The sequence below is a fragment of the Melospiza georgiana genome, chromosome 3 (genome assembly GCF_028018845.1).
Source record: "Melospiza georgiana isolate bMelGeo1 chromosome 3, bMelGeo1.pri, whole genome shotgun sequence".
NCBI lineage: Eukaryota > Metazoa > Chordata > Aves > Passeriformes > Passerellidae > Melospiza > Melospiza georgiana.
The window spans coordinates 82947695-82963317 of record NC_080432.1 but is presented as its reverse complement, the minus strand read 5'-3'; the positions used below and the strand labels follow the sequence as shown (position 1 = coordinate 82963317).

Below are 15623 nucleotides of genomic sequence, written 5' to 3'. Positions count from 1 at the left end.
GTCAGCATAGGAAGCAGGTTCACACCAGCACCCAAATTCATAGAATCATAGAATTGTTAAGGTTGGAAATAATATTTAAGATCATCAAGTTCAATCCTTAACCCAACACTGCCAAGTCCACCACTAAACCATGTCCCCAGCTGCCACATCCACATGTTTTTTTAATGCTTCCAAGGATGGTGATTTCACCACTTTCCTGGAGAGCCTATTACAATTCCTGACCACTCTTTTGGTGAATAAAGTTTTCCTAATATTGAATCTAAATCTCCCCTGGCACAGGTTGAGGCCATTTCATCCTGTCCTGTCTCTTGTTACCTGTCACTTGTCAAATGGTGCTGCTTTCCAGTGCAGTGCTTCTCAGCAGTGCTTGCTTCTCCTGATGTCTTCAGAACTGTGCAGCTGAACATTTGCTCTTAGCTCACATCCAGGACAGGAAAAAGCAAAGGCACTTGGGTGACACTGTGGTCAGTGCCAGCTCCTGCCTGTCCTTCCTTGCTCTGAACTTGGAGTCTGATGGGATGGACTTTTCCATCAAGCTTTAATGGGATGCTCTTGGGAACAAGGGTGAGGTGGGGCAAACAAATCATTAATTTGATATGGAGCTGGTCAGTGGAGCTGGTCAGAGCCATGTGCTGTACTGGAGATCCCTGAAGGGTCTCACAGCCCTCGTCCTGCTGCCTTGGCACTCACTGGAGCTGTGGAGCCAGCTTTTAGCAAACAGCAGGTATGGAGCAGGTTTTGGGCATCATCACCTCTTGCCTCCAAGAGCTGTGCTTTAGGTTTTAATAAACTGAGTCTGAGAAGGAGAGCCCACCTAAAATGCTCTGCTGAGGTTGCACGTTCCATCCTGGTGCAGTGGTTGCTCCTACCGGGTGTCCCAAGGGTGTGGGTTGTGTTACTGCTCCTGCCTGATGTGCCAAAAACCAGTGCTGATGTCCACCCCAGGTCATCTCCTGTGCCTGTTGTGGGCCAGCAGAGCAGGTCACTCCTTGCTGAGAGTGGGCTGGAGTGTTTTGAAAGCCGGGGTGCAGGTGGGTTTGGGTGTTACCCATTGTGTAGCGTCCCCCCAGTTAATTTTCCCTCTGTTTCTGCCCCCAAAGCTGGAAGGTGACAAGCTGGCGCTGCCGGTGAGCCCCAGCCCAGTGAGCCCCGCGCCCACGCCCAGCCCCAAGCCCCCCGAGGCGGCCGTGCTCACCGTGGAGCCCTCTCCTTCCGAGAAGAAATGCTTCTTTGTCGACGAGGCCGAGCCTCTCCTGCGCTGCGACTCCACCTCCAGCGGCTCCTCTGCGCTCAGCCGGACAGGCTCTTTTATTACCAAAGGTACCAAACCAGCCCAGGGCAGAGTGGGAGGACAGAAGGGACACCATGGTGTGTCCCATGTGGTCAGCACACGTGGTAGAGCTGCCCAATACACGATATCATTAAAGTAAATAATTGGGAAAACTGGCTCTCCAGGATATGCTTATCACATCCTTGTTCCCGACCAGAATATCCTGTTAGCAAAGACGATAACAATTTGAGACAGAAAAACATCTTTAAAGGCTTTTAACTCTTTGAAGTCCTGCTAGGGAAGTTGTAGCATCCCTGGGTGTTGGGGGTGTTTCTCCTGACTTTTGGCTCTTGCGTTGGCCAGTGCATTTCTGCATGAGATTAAATCAGAGAATGTAATTTCCAGACTGATTCTTGTTTCAGGTTTTTAAAAATTTTTTTTATTCTTGGTCCTCTTTGCTGCAGACATAAAGCACCATTAGTCACCCCCCTTTGTTTTAGGGGCTTCAATTTACTGCATTTAACTTGCTGCATTTAATTTCTGATGAAGGTGAAACACTGAGCTCAGTCAATATACCAAATTTATACTTGGGTATGAAAATAAAGCTGATCCAACAAAAACAACTTGAAAGAGCAGAATTCAGCTTTTTTGGCTCCTCTCCTGCCCTCACTTTTCCGAATTGGCCATTCAGCATTTACAAATGCTGTGTTTGCTCTTGCAGGATCCTGGCTGAGGTGTCTCAGCAGCACTGCCTTCTCCATCTTCCTTCATCCCCATCACTTGTCACCCTCCACCTTTTCCCTCAGTTCTCCTTGTGGCACGTCCCTCTCCAGAGGTGCCATCAGGGGACGGTCTGAGAACAAGCCCTGGTTAGCAGAGGTTTCTTGGAGAGTTCCTTGACCAATCCCTTTCCTCCTACAGAAAAGAAGGACACCGTCCTGCGCCAGGTGCGCTTGGACCCGTGCGACCTGCAGCCCATCTTTGACGACATGCTGCACATCCTCAACCCCGAGGAGCTCCACGTGATCGAGGAGATCCCGCAGGCCGAAGACAAGCTGGACAGGCTATTTGAGATCGCTGGAGTCAAGAGCCAGGAAGCCAGCCAGACCCTCCTGGACTCTGTCTATAGCCACCTTCCCGATTTACTGTAGGCACTGGGTCACCGCACGCTCTCCAAATATCTGCTAGAGCTAGCTTGGCACTCGTTAAGATGACCAACAATACGCAGGCGGGATTTTTTGTAGAATATACGGCCAGTATTTTCATTGAGGTGTCCTTGGTTTTTGGAGGAGGTGCAGTTTGCCAGCGTTGCACCCCTCCACCGTAACTCTATCGCTCAGTCCGAGTCTTTGCATCCCTGCCCCCTCCCCGAGCCTCTCTTCTCCTTGTTCTCATTCCAATCAGATCAGACAATGCACTTTAAAAAAAAGGAAAACAAACAAAAAAATCCAAAACTGCAGTTAATGAACTGAAAGACCACCAATCTGGTGTAATCTAACACATCACATTGGGGATTGCTCTGTAATCCCCTTCCTCTGTCAAAGCTGTCGCTCCGAGTGACCATCTCCCACCACTTCCCTTCACCTCAGGGCAGTAAATGGTAAAATCACGCAAAAATCCCACCCCAATTGTTGCTGGTTACTGTCTCTTAACGCAGCTAAGCTTCCCACCCGAGCTCTTTTTTTTGATGTACTCTTGTTTGGCTCATATCCATTGCTGAGATTTTACTAGCACGGTTATTTATTGTATGGTTTTCACCCGGACAACGCATCGCGCTCCTAATACGCTACAGCAGAAGCGCTTAAACCACAAGGAAAAGGGTCAAGCCCCACCAACCTTCAAGGCAGTGGAAAGATCCTTTGCCTCCAGTCGAATGTAAGGAGTTAAACTGCCTTGCCACATGTGGGAATGGTGGGGCCCCAAAGGGAGCCGGTGCTGAACGTGGGGAGGCAAAGGCCACCACTGGTCCTGCTCTCCTCGTGCTGTAAGACTTAAACCAAGCTATGCTTTTACACTCGTGTCTCTTGTTTTTTATACAGATGTGGCCGATAAGTTCTCCAAAGACCTTATGTGGTCTCAATAGTCTCTTCAAATCACACTTCACTTTTTATTAAAAGAGGTCGGGGGTGGGGGGTATGGGGGACAAAAAGCTGCATCGTAAGAAGTCTGTCTGATTATATTTGCAATTATTATGCTCCCGTAACGAACAGTCTGTACTACGCTCAATTTGAAGAAATAATGGTATGAGGGTGGCATGAGCTGCCCCATGGGAAGGGGTGGGAGTGGGGGAAGAGGGGAATGAATTGAAAAATTGCCTTCCGGTGTACTAATTTATTAATAAATACTAGGTGTTTGTTACTTGACACGATTCTGTGTTAACCTCCTTAACAGCTGCCTCTGCTCGGGGACACCTGGGTTGGGGCTGGGATTTGCTTGGGGTGCCCATGAGGGGGATTTTGGAGTTTGGGGGTCGTGAGGAGGAAGCTTTGAGGCCAAAACATGATTGCTTTCTCTTGGTAGCACTGTCCTGAGTCCCCATGGTCGCTACTGGAGCTCCCAGCAAGTCCCCACCCTGTGCTGGGGTGGGGGACCTGTGCTAATCCCCATAGCAGTGACAGATCAGATGGCTGATGGGGCTTCCAGGATTGGTTTTTGCAAACTCTCAAAGGCTTTGCAGGCATTTTGGGGAGCCTGAAGTATTAATTTTCCAGGAAGCAGCTGCTGTGTTGAGTCACTCCCGAGCGAAGGTCCTGCAGTCGCAGCATTTCTGTCACTGTTACATTGCCCATGTCCTTAAAGTCTACACTGCCAAATAACTCATCCCTTGTTATTCTGTCTACAAATTGAATCCTTAATGGGACAAATGCTTCTGGTTTATAAGACTGTCATTTTGTTTACTTGGCTCCAGAGTGATTTCTGTTATTGAGGGTGCTGTGTTTTCCTTCTGACTGGCACTGGAAATGCTGGTGCAGGACTATACATAGGTACACGATTAAAACTTTTCAACACATGCACAGATGAAATATAGTGTCAAATAGCAAGAGCCTTTATTGGGAGCTCTGGGGTAGAGTTTTCCCTTGGTGACAATGAAACATTTAGCTCTCGGTGCCTGCAGTTCTGAAGTGCAACCCAGTATCAGCCTGTTGGCAAGAGATGCTGGGACCAGTGGTGGTTGATCCACCTGGGCAAGAATTGGTAAGGGGAGGGAAGGTATGCAATTCTGGGCTCAATCAATAGTTGGCTTTAAATTATCCTTGGCAGGTTCTTGGAGCAAATCCAGCTGAGAAGTTAAAAATTGTCCTTTTCTGGTGGTCTCCCAGGTAAATGCATGGGGTGTAAGCAGTACAGCCATCATGCCACCCTCCCAGGAACCATCAACCCCACCCTGCAGCTGCACTTCCTCTCCTGGCAGCCACTCATTTTCTGATGGGCTTTGAAGGTAGAGTGAAAAGAAAAACAGTCCTGGGAAGAGGATTTAGCCAGCTGAAGAGACACCACAAAACAGGCATGTTGTGGAGGTGCCTTGGCCTGGAGCTGCTGAGGAGGCGCAAGGAAGCTATTTGGTTCCCTGGATTGTTGGGATGCATTTAACTCATCTGGAGGGCAGGTCGTGGAACTGGCCAGGACTTGGGCAATCCTTGGCTTTGTCTCTGCTGTGCACACTTCCAGCATGGTTCCTTTCTTTAATTGCACCTGGATATTGACCTTTTCCCTGGCTCTGTCATTTCAGATTTCCAACTTTTTGTTGCATGAATATGTATATGTGTGTACAGTATTTTATTATACATTTATCAGTACACTATATATTTAGATAAACTACAAAAGTATTTTAATACATTGTGCTATTTCTATATTTACATATTTTCCTATCTTATTACTATGTATTTTTCCAGGTGTATAGTATATACATATTTTCTGTCTCTGGGGGCGTGTAGAGAAAAAATATCTGAGAGCAGCTGAGCCCCACATACGGGCAGGGTATTTCCTGGCAGCGTGGGTGGTGCGAGGAGCCACAAGCCCTGTGCCCCCACCCTTCCTCTGAGCCAGCTCTCTTAAGCCTTAAGAAAATAAACCTGGCAGGTGGGATCAATGGGTTCATGTCCTGGAGGCATAACTGCATGGCAGCAGAGATTGTCTTTGTTCTCATCCTTGTCTTATTCAAGGCATTGTGGGCAGTGCACAAACTGTGATGTGCAACTCACATGGGTGAAATCTTTGGCTAAAAAGGTGGAGGTGTGAATATAAACATCTTTATAAATATATGTGATATGCATAAAAGTGCATTTTTTACAAAATCTGCATTGAAAATGTACTTGAGAGTGCATTGTAGGTGAGAGATGAAATTTGGGTGCTGGGGTGGCAGTCCTGGTGGCAGTGCCTGTGAAATCAGAGGGCACAAGGAAGCATGATGAGGCCACAGCCTCCTCTGCCTGCTGGGGGCATCTTGCTTCAGAGCACAGACTGAAATTTCTGGTGTGGGTTGCACAAAACGTTTGCTGCCCCAGCCCTGCTTCTGGGGCTGGGCTGTGAGTTGTGAACATTGCATTTACCCTTACAGTGTTTGCTGGGACAAAGCCCTCCAGAGATGCCTCCAGCACAGCCTGGCATCCTCAGGATGGGCTGGCTCTGCTGATCAGGACCTTTTAATTCCTCCAGAGCAAATGAGCATTGGGATTGTATTTCTAAATTCTCTCTTCTTTCTTTTTTTTTTTACCCCATGAATTGCAGGTGCTCTCTACAGAAGAACAACTTGTGCACTTTCCTCCTACCTTAGCCAAATTGGAGTTTATCCTAATGGGGAATGAATTGCAACCCTCTGGGTGTGGCTACTCACATCCCGGTTGGAAAAGCACCCTGGGTTTTCTGGGAGATCATTCACCCCTCTGGCTCCTTGTATATCAGCTAAATCTCTGGATTGCATCAGTGTTTGTGCAGGAGGGATGGTCCGGGCAGCCTTTGTGTGAACAACTTGTGGGGACATCAGAGGTGATGCTGAGAGTGTCCTGCAGGCTCAGTGTGGGATCTGGGGGTATTGTGAGATCTGGGGGATTTTTGGGGGGTCTGTGCTCATCACTGGGGTCACAGGGCTGAGCTGTGCAGTGCATGGCAGGGAGGCAGCTTGGTACAGGCACAGCTCACACCAAAATCCTCCCCTGACAGCCACCAACTTTACACCATGAAGGGTTTGCAGCTGTTTTTTTCTCCTCTTGGACTTTGCTCCTGTGAGTGCCTAGAGGGGGAAGTTTCCAGGGCAACTGGTAGGAAATGGGAAGATGGAGGAAAAATAAGAACTATAATTTGTGTACTCATTAAGCACCTGCCTGATGGCACCCCCTGAGGTGTTTATCACACCATTTCGGATGCGACTGCTGCTTCTCTGTGTGAGCATCCATGAGCTTTATAGTTTCTTTGGGATACTCTAATTAAATTTTCCTTACTTTCTGGGGTGGAGGGAGCTGGGTGGATAATGGAGGACCTGCCTGTTGTGGAAGCTGTGGGTGTTTCTGGCAGCTCACAGTTGCTGCCCCGTGCCCCAAGCCCATTTGGCCAATGCACACTTGTGTCTCTGCTCCTGCTCCCCGGTTCCCTTAGGTGAACCCCCTGGCTGCTGCACCAGCTTCACCTGTCTGCTCTCTGCCCTCTATGGATGAGATTAACTTCATCTGGATTTAATTTGAAGGGAAAAATCTATAAGCATGGTCTCAAAATACATTTCTGGGCACAGGAGCTTTTGCCAGGACCTGTCAGGCTCAGCAGGAATCTGGGACTGGGGCTGGACATTAATCTGCCTGGCTTTGTTTCTGGCAGCTCTGAGTTTTCCAGGCTAATACTTGGCAAGAATGATACTAACTAAACCATTGATCTTCCAGGGTCCTTCAAAAGCTGATGATTGCTTTTTGTGGCTTCTTCTCTTACTGATAATTTATTTTAAGAATAACAAGCTGTCTTGCCACTCTCCCTCATGAGCAGAGCTCCAGGTGCCTTTCTACTGAGACTGGCAGTGTTATTTTCATTTTGCAAGTGGGAAAATTTGAAGGACAGAGATCAAACTCCACATAAGAAAACTGATCAGAAAAAATTCACGGTGAAATTCAGAGAAAAGTCCTGCCCCAACAGCTCCCATCCCCCCAGGAAAAAGGGGAAGGATGGAGGCAATGTTCCCAAATGTTCCAGTGTTCCCAAACCATGCTTTCCATTAATTAATTTGCCCTTTAAGTGAGATTTTTGAGCCGGGAATAAATCTATGGCCATGCTGGCTCCCTGGTTAGATTTTTTGTCTTCCTCTCTCCCCATCTCAGCAAGTGCAGCTGAGAGGAAGGTCCAGCTCCAGAGCTGAGACAGCAGCCTGTCCTCTATCTTCAGTCCCTGTCCCTCCCAGAGAAAACCACTCACTCCTGCCTTTCCCCCAGCCTGCCCTGTCTCCCCAAGCAGGGATGCTCCTTCTCGCTGCCCTGATGCCCATAACACTGATGGAAGAAAGACACAAAACTGGGGCATGGAGCAATTTGACTTTGCAGAGCAAAACAACTCCACAGGGCCAGGGAACTCACACCTGAAAATCACAGCTGTCCAGAAGTGGTGAAACCCCAATTTTTTCCTCCATTTGTGTTTTTTCTCATTTTCCTCCTTTCCCAAGGACCTTTCCCTGCACCTGGACATAATTTCTGTGGCAGGGGGATGGTGGAGCAAGGACTGGCAGTGATGGGAAGAGGATTCACTGATGCTCTGCCAACTTCCAGGCCAGATGTCACCACCAAATTGACCTGTAGGGAGGGTGCACCCACCTGCCCTCTGCTCCCTGGATGGGCCCTGCAAGCAGGCTGGCAGCCTGTGAGTTGTCCTGAGCTGAAATTAGGCATGGGAACCACCCCAAAAATTAAACAATCTGGACAGTAAAGATGAATTAAGCCTCCCATTAGTCATACCCCCTAAGGAGGTGCAAGAATGGGACATGAACCCTTTCCCCTACCCCTGCTGTTGCCATCTTAAAAAATTTCCTTTGAAAAAAAATTACATTTAAACTTGAAAACTATTTTCCCTTTTTTTTCCTCCTTTTTTTTTTTTCCTATCACCTCTGCTTTCTTCTGCTCAAATACATGGGAAGTTTCTTCTAATTAAATGTGTCTATTGACAGATAATCCTCTTTTGCGCAAGTGTCAATATGGTCCTTTAGCTAAACTAAATATTTTCCCTGCTTGATATTTATCCTCCCCTGGCTGCCCCTTGGCTCCTTCCTGGAGGTATTTGAAGACTGTGATCCTATTCCCTAGCTTTTGTTTTAAATTCTTCTGTGCTCAGGTCAGGTTTTCTCAGGGTTTTGTGTTGCGCCTGGGCATTTAAGAGGTTCCTGTTTTGCTGCTGCTGCTGTGGACCTCAGTCCTCCTTGGAACACCCAAAGCCTGGAGACAGCCACATGCCATCAGCACACTGATAAAAGCTGAAATAACATCCACCTCTGCACTAACCTTGGATCTTGTAGAATCAGAAAAACACAGAATGGTTTGGGTTGGAAGGGACCTTAAAGCTCTCATCCCAACCCCCTGCCATGGGCAGGGACAGCTTCCACTATCCCAGGTTACTCCAAGCCCCATCCAGCCTGGCCTTGTACAATTCCAGGCATGAGGCAGCCACAGCTTCTCATGGGGCCACCTGTGCCAGGGCCTCACCACCCTCACAGTGAAGAACTTCTTAATAATTAATCTAAATTTCTCCTCTTTCATTTTAAAACCATCCCTCTTTTTCCTATCATTATCTGCACCTGCAGAAAGTTGCTCTCGCTCTTTTTTATAAACTCCCTTTAAAAACAAAAGGTCACAGTGAGATTTCCCTGGAGCCTTCTCTTCTCCAGGCTCAGAAGGCCATGATTGTCCTCACACGGGTGGCATTTGCAGCCAGGCCCTGGTGATGCTGAGTCTGTGAGCTTTGCCCTTTTGAAATCAGGAGCCTTCCTCCCTGTGGGTTTGCTTTCACTGCGCCTCCATCAAATGCCTTGTCTGGACTCATCCAGCCTTCCCCTCCTCTAACTTTCTGTGATTGTGATAAATAATTTATGGAAGAGGCTGAATCAAGATTTGTTGCCTGGTATAAAGTGCACAGACTTCTGAAAAATACCCCTTGGTCTTGCTGTTAGCCTAGAAATAGGAACATTATTATAATAAACACGTAATAGCCTTGGCTCTTCTCCCTCCTGCAGTGACACAAATTGGGGGTGACACTTGCTCAGCAAATGCAGCTACTCAGTCGTGCCATGAGCGTGAGGGATGAAGAGCCAAAGAGTGGAATCAGTGAGATTTTCTGGATCTGGCAGGGAAATAAAAGCTGGTCTGGCAAGAACCAAATTCTGCAGGTCCCTGGCAGAACTTTGAGTCCTTTGAACTCACAAGTGTGGGCACACGCTGTGGAAGAAGCTTAGTGTGTCCCTAGGACACCTGAGCAATTCCGTGCTAAGGTGAAAAAAAGCTGTTTTGATGGCAAAATTGAAAGTAACCTGGGTTTTGTGCTCCTTGTACTGAAAGACCCTCAAGTCATTATTTTTGTTTCCCAGTCCCTTTGTCCTGCTCTGCTTTCCCTACTCTGTGTCCTACAGCTGAGGACCTCAGAGGGGACGGATGAGGGGTGGGAAGGGCTGGAAGGGGCTGTTTTCCTGCATCCACCCCCAAGGTGATGCACTCCTGTACACGATCCCCATGGGTGAATGATGCCAGCAGTGACTTGTTGCCATGGATGGCCATGTGGGTGTTGGACTGAGCTTGACACTCCGACCCACAGGTGTTCTGTCTCGTTCCAGACCCTTCTGAAGGAACCAAACTAGGGTGGCATGCCAGATTTTTAATTAGTAGATGTGTATCGGTGGAAGAGGCAGTGACAGAGCACCTGGTGTGCATCCTAAAAGAGCTCTCCACTTCTTCTGGCACCCTTGCCCCAACATACAAAAACCACAGGGGACTCAACACTCCCATTTGGGGTTTGGGTGTTTGAAGATGTAAAAACATCTTCTCTAAGGCAGGAAACTCTCCCTTTAGGGTCAGCTCCTCTAACACTGCCCCAGAGCTGCCCAGGGAGGCTGTGGCACCGGGATGCATTCCTGTGTCTCCTGCTCCAAGTGACCCTGCCTTGGCAGGGAGTTGGACAGGTTGGTCCCCAGAGGTCCCATCCAACCCTGACAATTCTGTGATTCTGTACCCAGTGCTGCCCTGGGGCTGTGTCCCCAGGCCAGGTCCCGTCTCCCTTCTCAGGTCATCCACCAGGGTCTCCATACAAAACCCACAGGACCATGTTTCAAATTCCAGGAGTGCTTCCCAATCAGACTAATTGGTTAGCTGCCATAAAAATCCACCACATGGCAAACCTGCACTCAGAGGGGATGGACAGACCCAGGGACACTCCATGACAGGTGAGTCACCTGAAATAACCCCTCGTTTGTCTGGAGTCCCAGCAGCTCCTGGAAAATGAGCTGCATGATCATCACTGCAGCGTCAGCACCTGCTGATGCAGCACTGTTAATTATAGAGCTGGAGCTCAAGCCAGCACAGCACAATTAACATCTCTTAGGTGAGGCTTGAGAGCTGCTGGGCTCTCCCAGACCTGCCCCAGGCTGGAGGTGACAGCAGGATGCCATCAAGAGCTGCCCTAGAGGTGGTGGTCCCATGATCAGTACATGGATTTACACCCTGCTGCTCCAAGGCTGATGTTTGGGCTCACAGTCCAGCCTTTAATGCTGCAGCAATAAATTGCAGGTGGTTTTCAGAAGAAGGGCAGATGGTCTCTACTGGCAGCTCCAGCAGGAGGGAGGGAAGGGGTTACAGTGTGACATTAAGGTTTGCAGCACCCATCCTCTACATCATTATTCACTTTTTTCCCTGAGAACTGGGTAAACAGTAGAAGGTGTTATTTTCAGCACTGAAATGCTGGCATCTTACACCTCCCATCTCTAAATGTGCAGCCATTTCCTTCCAAAGGAGACATTTTTCTGAAAATAGAAAGAAATGCATATTTTGACCAGAGTAAGCAGTTATTTTCCTGCACTTCTTGATTTTTGGAGCATCTGGCAAGCTGATGTTACCACATTAAAGTTGCTCTGCAGACTCCCCATCCTCCAGCTCTAGAAAACCTGGATGGCCAGGGACGCTAAAGCACCTGACATTCCTCATTCAAGGCCAGAGAGTCCCTGTGTCCCAACACATGCCCAACACTGCCATGTGCCCAACACACTCCCAACCCTACCAGCCTGGCCACCAGTTCCAGGCTGGAGTCTGTGAGGGTTAAGTGGTCCTTTTTAGAAGATCCTGTTGTCACAGAACAAAGGGTAATGTTTTAAAACTTAAAGAGGGAAGATTTAGACCACCCTCATTTTACAATGAAAGTGGTAAAACACTGAAATAGGTTGACCAGAGAGGTGGTGGATACCCCATCCCTGGAAAACATTCAAGGCCACGTTGGGTGGGACTTTGAGCAACCTGGTCTTGTTGAATATCTTGCTCAAGGGAATGAACTAGATGACCTTTAAAGGTCCCTTCCAATCCAAACCATTCTATGATTTTGTGGTCTCTGAAAGGGCTGAGTGGGGCTTGCAGGATCTCCTTGTGGGATGTAGGTGCTCAAGTTCTGTGCCAAGCACCTGCACTGATGGTGCAGGGGGAGTCCCATCAAACCTCACATGGGTTTTGCTGGGCATTTCAAAGGAGCTCAATGCCCAGCACATCCCCCCATCACCCCATCCCTTCCCACCGCTTCCCAGTGGCTCTCAGCAGTGATGGAGCTGGTTAATGGGCTCTGATGGAGAGTTTGATATTTAACTCACTTCCACAGTCAGGCTGGAGAGGTGACTCAACAAGGTCTTGCCCTTGTTCAGCCGGGAAAATCACATCCTGTTCTTTTAGCTGGAAAAACACTTGGCCACAAATACATCACATCATGTTGTACATGGAGGCATCTGCTCCTCACCCAGGCTGATGTCACCTCTCCTGACCCCTATGAGGAAGGGCCAAAAACTGTCACCAACCCATGGGCTGTGTTATTGATGCACACAACTGCCTGGGCTGCTGCAGTTTCAAAGGGTGGCCCTCATGGTGCTCAGAACTTCAAAACAACTCTCCCTGTGCCTGGTACTGGGCTCACTCCATCTCACCCCAGCGACAGGTTTAGGTTTGTGCCTGTCCACGTGTGCAACTGCACATCCCCAGCACAACTGGTGCAATGAATCTGAGGAAACGAGCACAAAACCATTGAGCTGTACTGATTTTATGTCACTGCCAGGCTTTGCACTCAGCTTGGGAGCCAGGGAGATAAAATACAGCTCATTTTGTTGATGCTAGTGAGGTTTAAGACTCAAGACAAATTAATTGCATCTGTATTTTTTGATCGTTGAAGGCGATTTCGTGAAGCGTTTGTTAAGGATGCCACTTAAGGAGGAATTTCCTAACTGCACAAGTTAATAACTTTAAAACTGCTACTCAGGCTCCCTGCAAAGGGGCTTTGTGCTGCAAATCTCTTTGAGGCTCATAATTCAATCCTATTTAAAAGCAAGTTTTCTTAGGTTTAGAGCAATGAATATTTAAATGCTACCACTTGAACAATTTTCAATTTTGAGATAATTTCAAAGCCAGGGGAGTTTACAGCATTCGGCTACTCTGCCACACTTCAGCGTCTGAATTGATTTGAACCAGTAGCTGACTCTTAAGCAGCTTAAACAGCTATAAGGGGTTAGAGTAGTTTAAAGGTTAGGGTAGTTTAAGCAGAATAGTGTTTTCAGGGCTTTGGTTAAAGAAATGAGAGTTCACAGGCTGTCAAGCTGAGCAGCTCCAGAAAAAGGATGTGACAAGCTTTGCTAGAAAAGCTCTCTGAAGCACTCAGCATCTTCTCTGCCTTCAAACCTTGTCTGGTTTATTTTTTTTTTTATTCTGAGAAAAAAAATAAAGAAGAAAAATGAAATGAAAGGAGCATGTTGAACATTGACATAAAATGCAGAACATAGGCAAAATGTTTGGGAAATGCTGTGAAGGTGGGTTTGCACTGACAACAGCCTTGTTCTGCTCCCTGTATTTGACACTTCTTCAGTACAAACCACTTCAAAACACAGTAAAGCTCTGAAAAGTGGCAATGAAAAAAACAACACATGAGCTTTGCTGTGCTCATGTTTAGCCCTTCCAATGTCAGATACATGCAAATTAAAAATCAAAATATGAAGCCTTTAAAAACTCTGTTGTGAGCCCAAACCAGATGATCTGCACAAGATTTTGGCCAGAGTGATTATTTCAGATGGGAAAGCAGACAAGGGGAGAAGGAGAGGGTGTTGGTTTTGGGGTGGTTTTTTTTTTTGTTTGGTTTTTTGGTTGATTTTTTGTTGGTGTTTTTTTTTTTTTTTTTTTTCTTTGTAAGAGATATTTATGCCACTCCTAGCCATAGAAATGACCTCTGTGTCCATTATAATTTATTCCTTTTGACTAAAAGCCATGCATATGCCAGTATAGTTGCTCCATCTGTGCTGTTAATGCTGGACTGTGCAAAAAACAGTTCAGGTTTTGTTGCATTCAAGAGACAGCTGAGGCAGAAGGAAGACCCCTTAGCTTGGCATATCACAGAAGGATGAACACGGGGAATCTGTTTCCAGGTGTTTCTCTAACTGCACTGGCATCAGGACAGCATCTGTGCTGGCACAAGCCTCCCACACCTGTGCCACAAAAGCAAGGTAAGAGGCAGTGCAGCTGAGGTGAGCTGCAAAGGCTGTGCCAGGGCTGTCTCTGCTGCAGTTACTTTACATCAGCCTGAGGGTTGCAGGAATGGAACAGGGCTGATGTTCCAGGCTGCACCATGTCCCACTCCCCCATGGTCCCGTCCCTGACACCAGAAGCAGATTTCTGAGAAAAGCATAATGAAAGGTGATGTAATTTCCTCTGCAAACCCTCCTGTCTCAGACTGTCTGTGGCTTGGGGACAGCCAAGCTCCTGGGCTCTCTGGGTGCTGGGTGACCCTCTGTGAGTTTCTCTGCAGGGCTCCCTGGAGAAAGCAGGACAAGCCTTTGCCATCCAAAGCTTCTGTGTCAGACCTTGTACCAAACACTGGCTGACCTGTCTGTTTTGAGCCTGGCAACCCCAGTTGATGCCCTTATCCATCTATTTATTTATTTTTATTTGTCAGTGGCTGTCAGCCTGTCTTCTCCCAGTTCCATAAGCCCCACCACATTTCTACCCACCTCTTTTTGAGGATACGTCCTGACATACTCATGTTTGATCTTCCTTGCATCCCTTCTCTGAACTTCTCCCCTTCTGCCCATGGTGAGCTGTGATGATGGATGAGGCAGGGCCACTTCCACATCAGGATTATATCCTGACAGCATTATTGCTGCAGGAGAAAATGCCAGCCCTGACCAAACATCCCCTCTGAGAATATTGCCAGGGTTTTCATCAGGGATGGGATATTTAACATTGCCACGGTAGGATCCAGGCAATCACTCAACTGGAAAAATAACTCAGGTGCTGTGTAATGAGATCTGACAGAAATGTAGCAGTAAATGATTTAATTACTCAGCCTGTTTCAGTGATGGTGCCAGGATGGATGCAGCAGTGCTGGGTCCCTGCTGCTGACAGCAGCATCCTCCCATAGCCCAGCAGCATGCCTGGGGCAAGCCTGTGGCTTGTGACCTCCCATCTCACCATAAATATAGTCCAGAATTGAATTATACTATTTAGAGCAAGTTTATTAGTGGTATAGCTGATGTGTGTGTATGTATATACTGAATTATTCCTTACACTGAGGATTCCCAGCAATCCCATTTCTTCAGTCTTCTTCCTCAGCACCATTTTCCTTTTCCTCACTCCCAAACTGCTCCTGTCTCATTCCTTATCTCCATATTCTCTTAGAACACTTTTTTTCAACAATAACATCACTGTCCAAGATTATGATATTCCCACCAGTTCTTTGTTTTTCCAGTTTCTCTGTAGACATACACAAAAGATCTGGGTTGTTTTTGGGTTTTTTTCAGAGCAAGCACTCAGCACTTCCAGGAACTGGGTGTCTTCAACAAGCAGCAATGTGTGTGCTGTTTTAAAAACATCCCGCCCTTGCTTCAACTAACTTTTAATATGTCCCAGAACTGGGTGTTCTGGGACATATTTCTCCATGGCTTTGGGCTCTGGGTCAGGGTTAGAGCACCAGGATGTGCTGATATGCAGGATTTTGTACCCACTCTGAAGCTGGCAAGTGGCAGATCCCCTTTTTCCCCACAGCACTTTGCAGGGATATTTGGAAGTAAATAACTTCTGTATCACCAGCATTGGGACTTTTCCTGCATCCCCCGCCCCGGGGTTTCTGGCTTGTGAAGCACCTTTTGGGACAAGCCAGCCAAAAAATTCCC

At 47.5% G+C, this 15623-nt stretch overlaps 1 protein-coding gene across 3 annotated transcripts in view; it reads left to right on the top strand.

The window, feature by feature from the left end:
- Positions 1-3633, top strand: part of TNFRSF21 (TNF receptor superfamily member 21) — a 35167-nt gene extending 31534 nt beyond the window's left edge. For all 3 annotated transcript variants that reach the window (XM_058019822.1, XM_058019823.1, XM_058019825.1), the window contains exons 6-7: positions 1101-1320; positions 2192-3633. In XM_058019822.1, the coding sequence (XP_057875805.1) occupies positions 1101-1320; positions 2192-2421 (450 nt within the window). In that variant the 3' untranslated portion in view covers positions 2422-3633. The remainder of the gene's footprint in view (positions 1-1100; positions 1321-2191) is intronic.
- The last annotated feature ends 11990 nt before the right edge of the window (positions 3634-15623 follow it).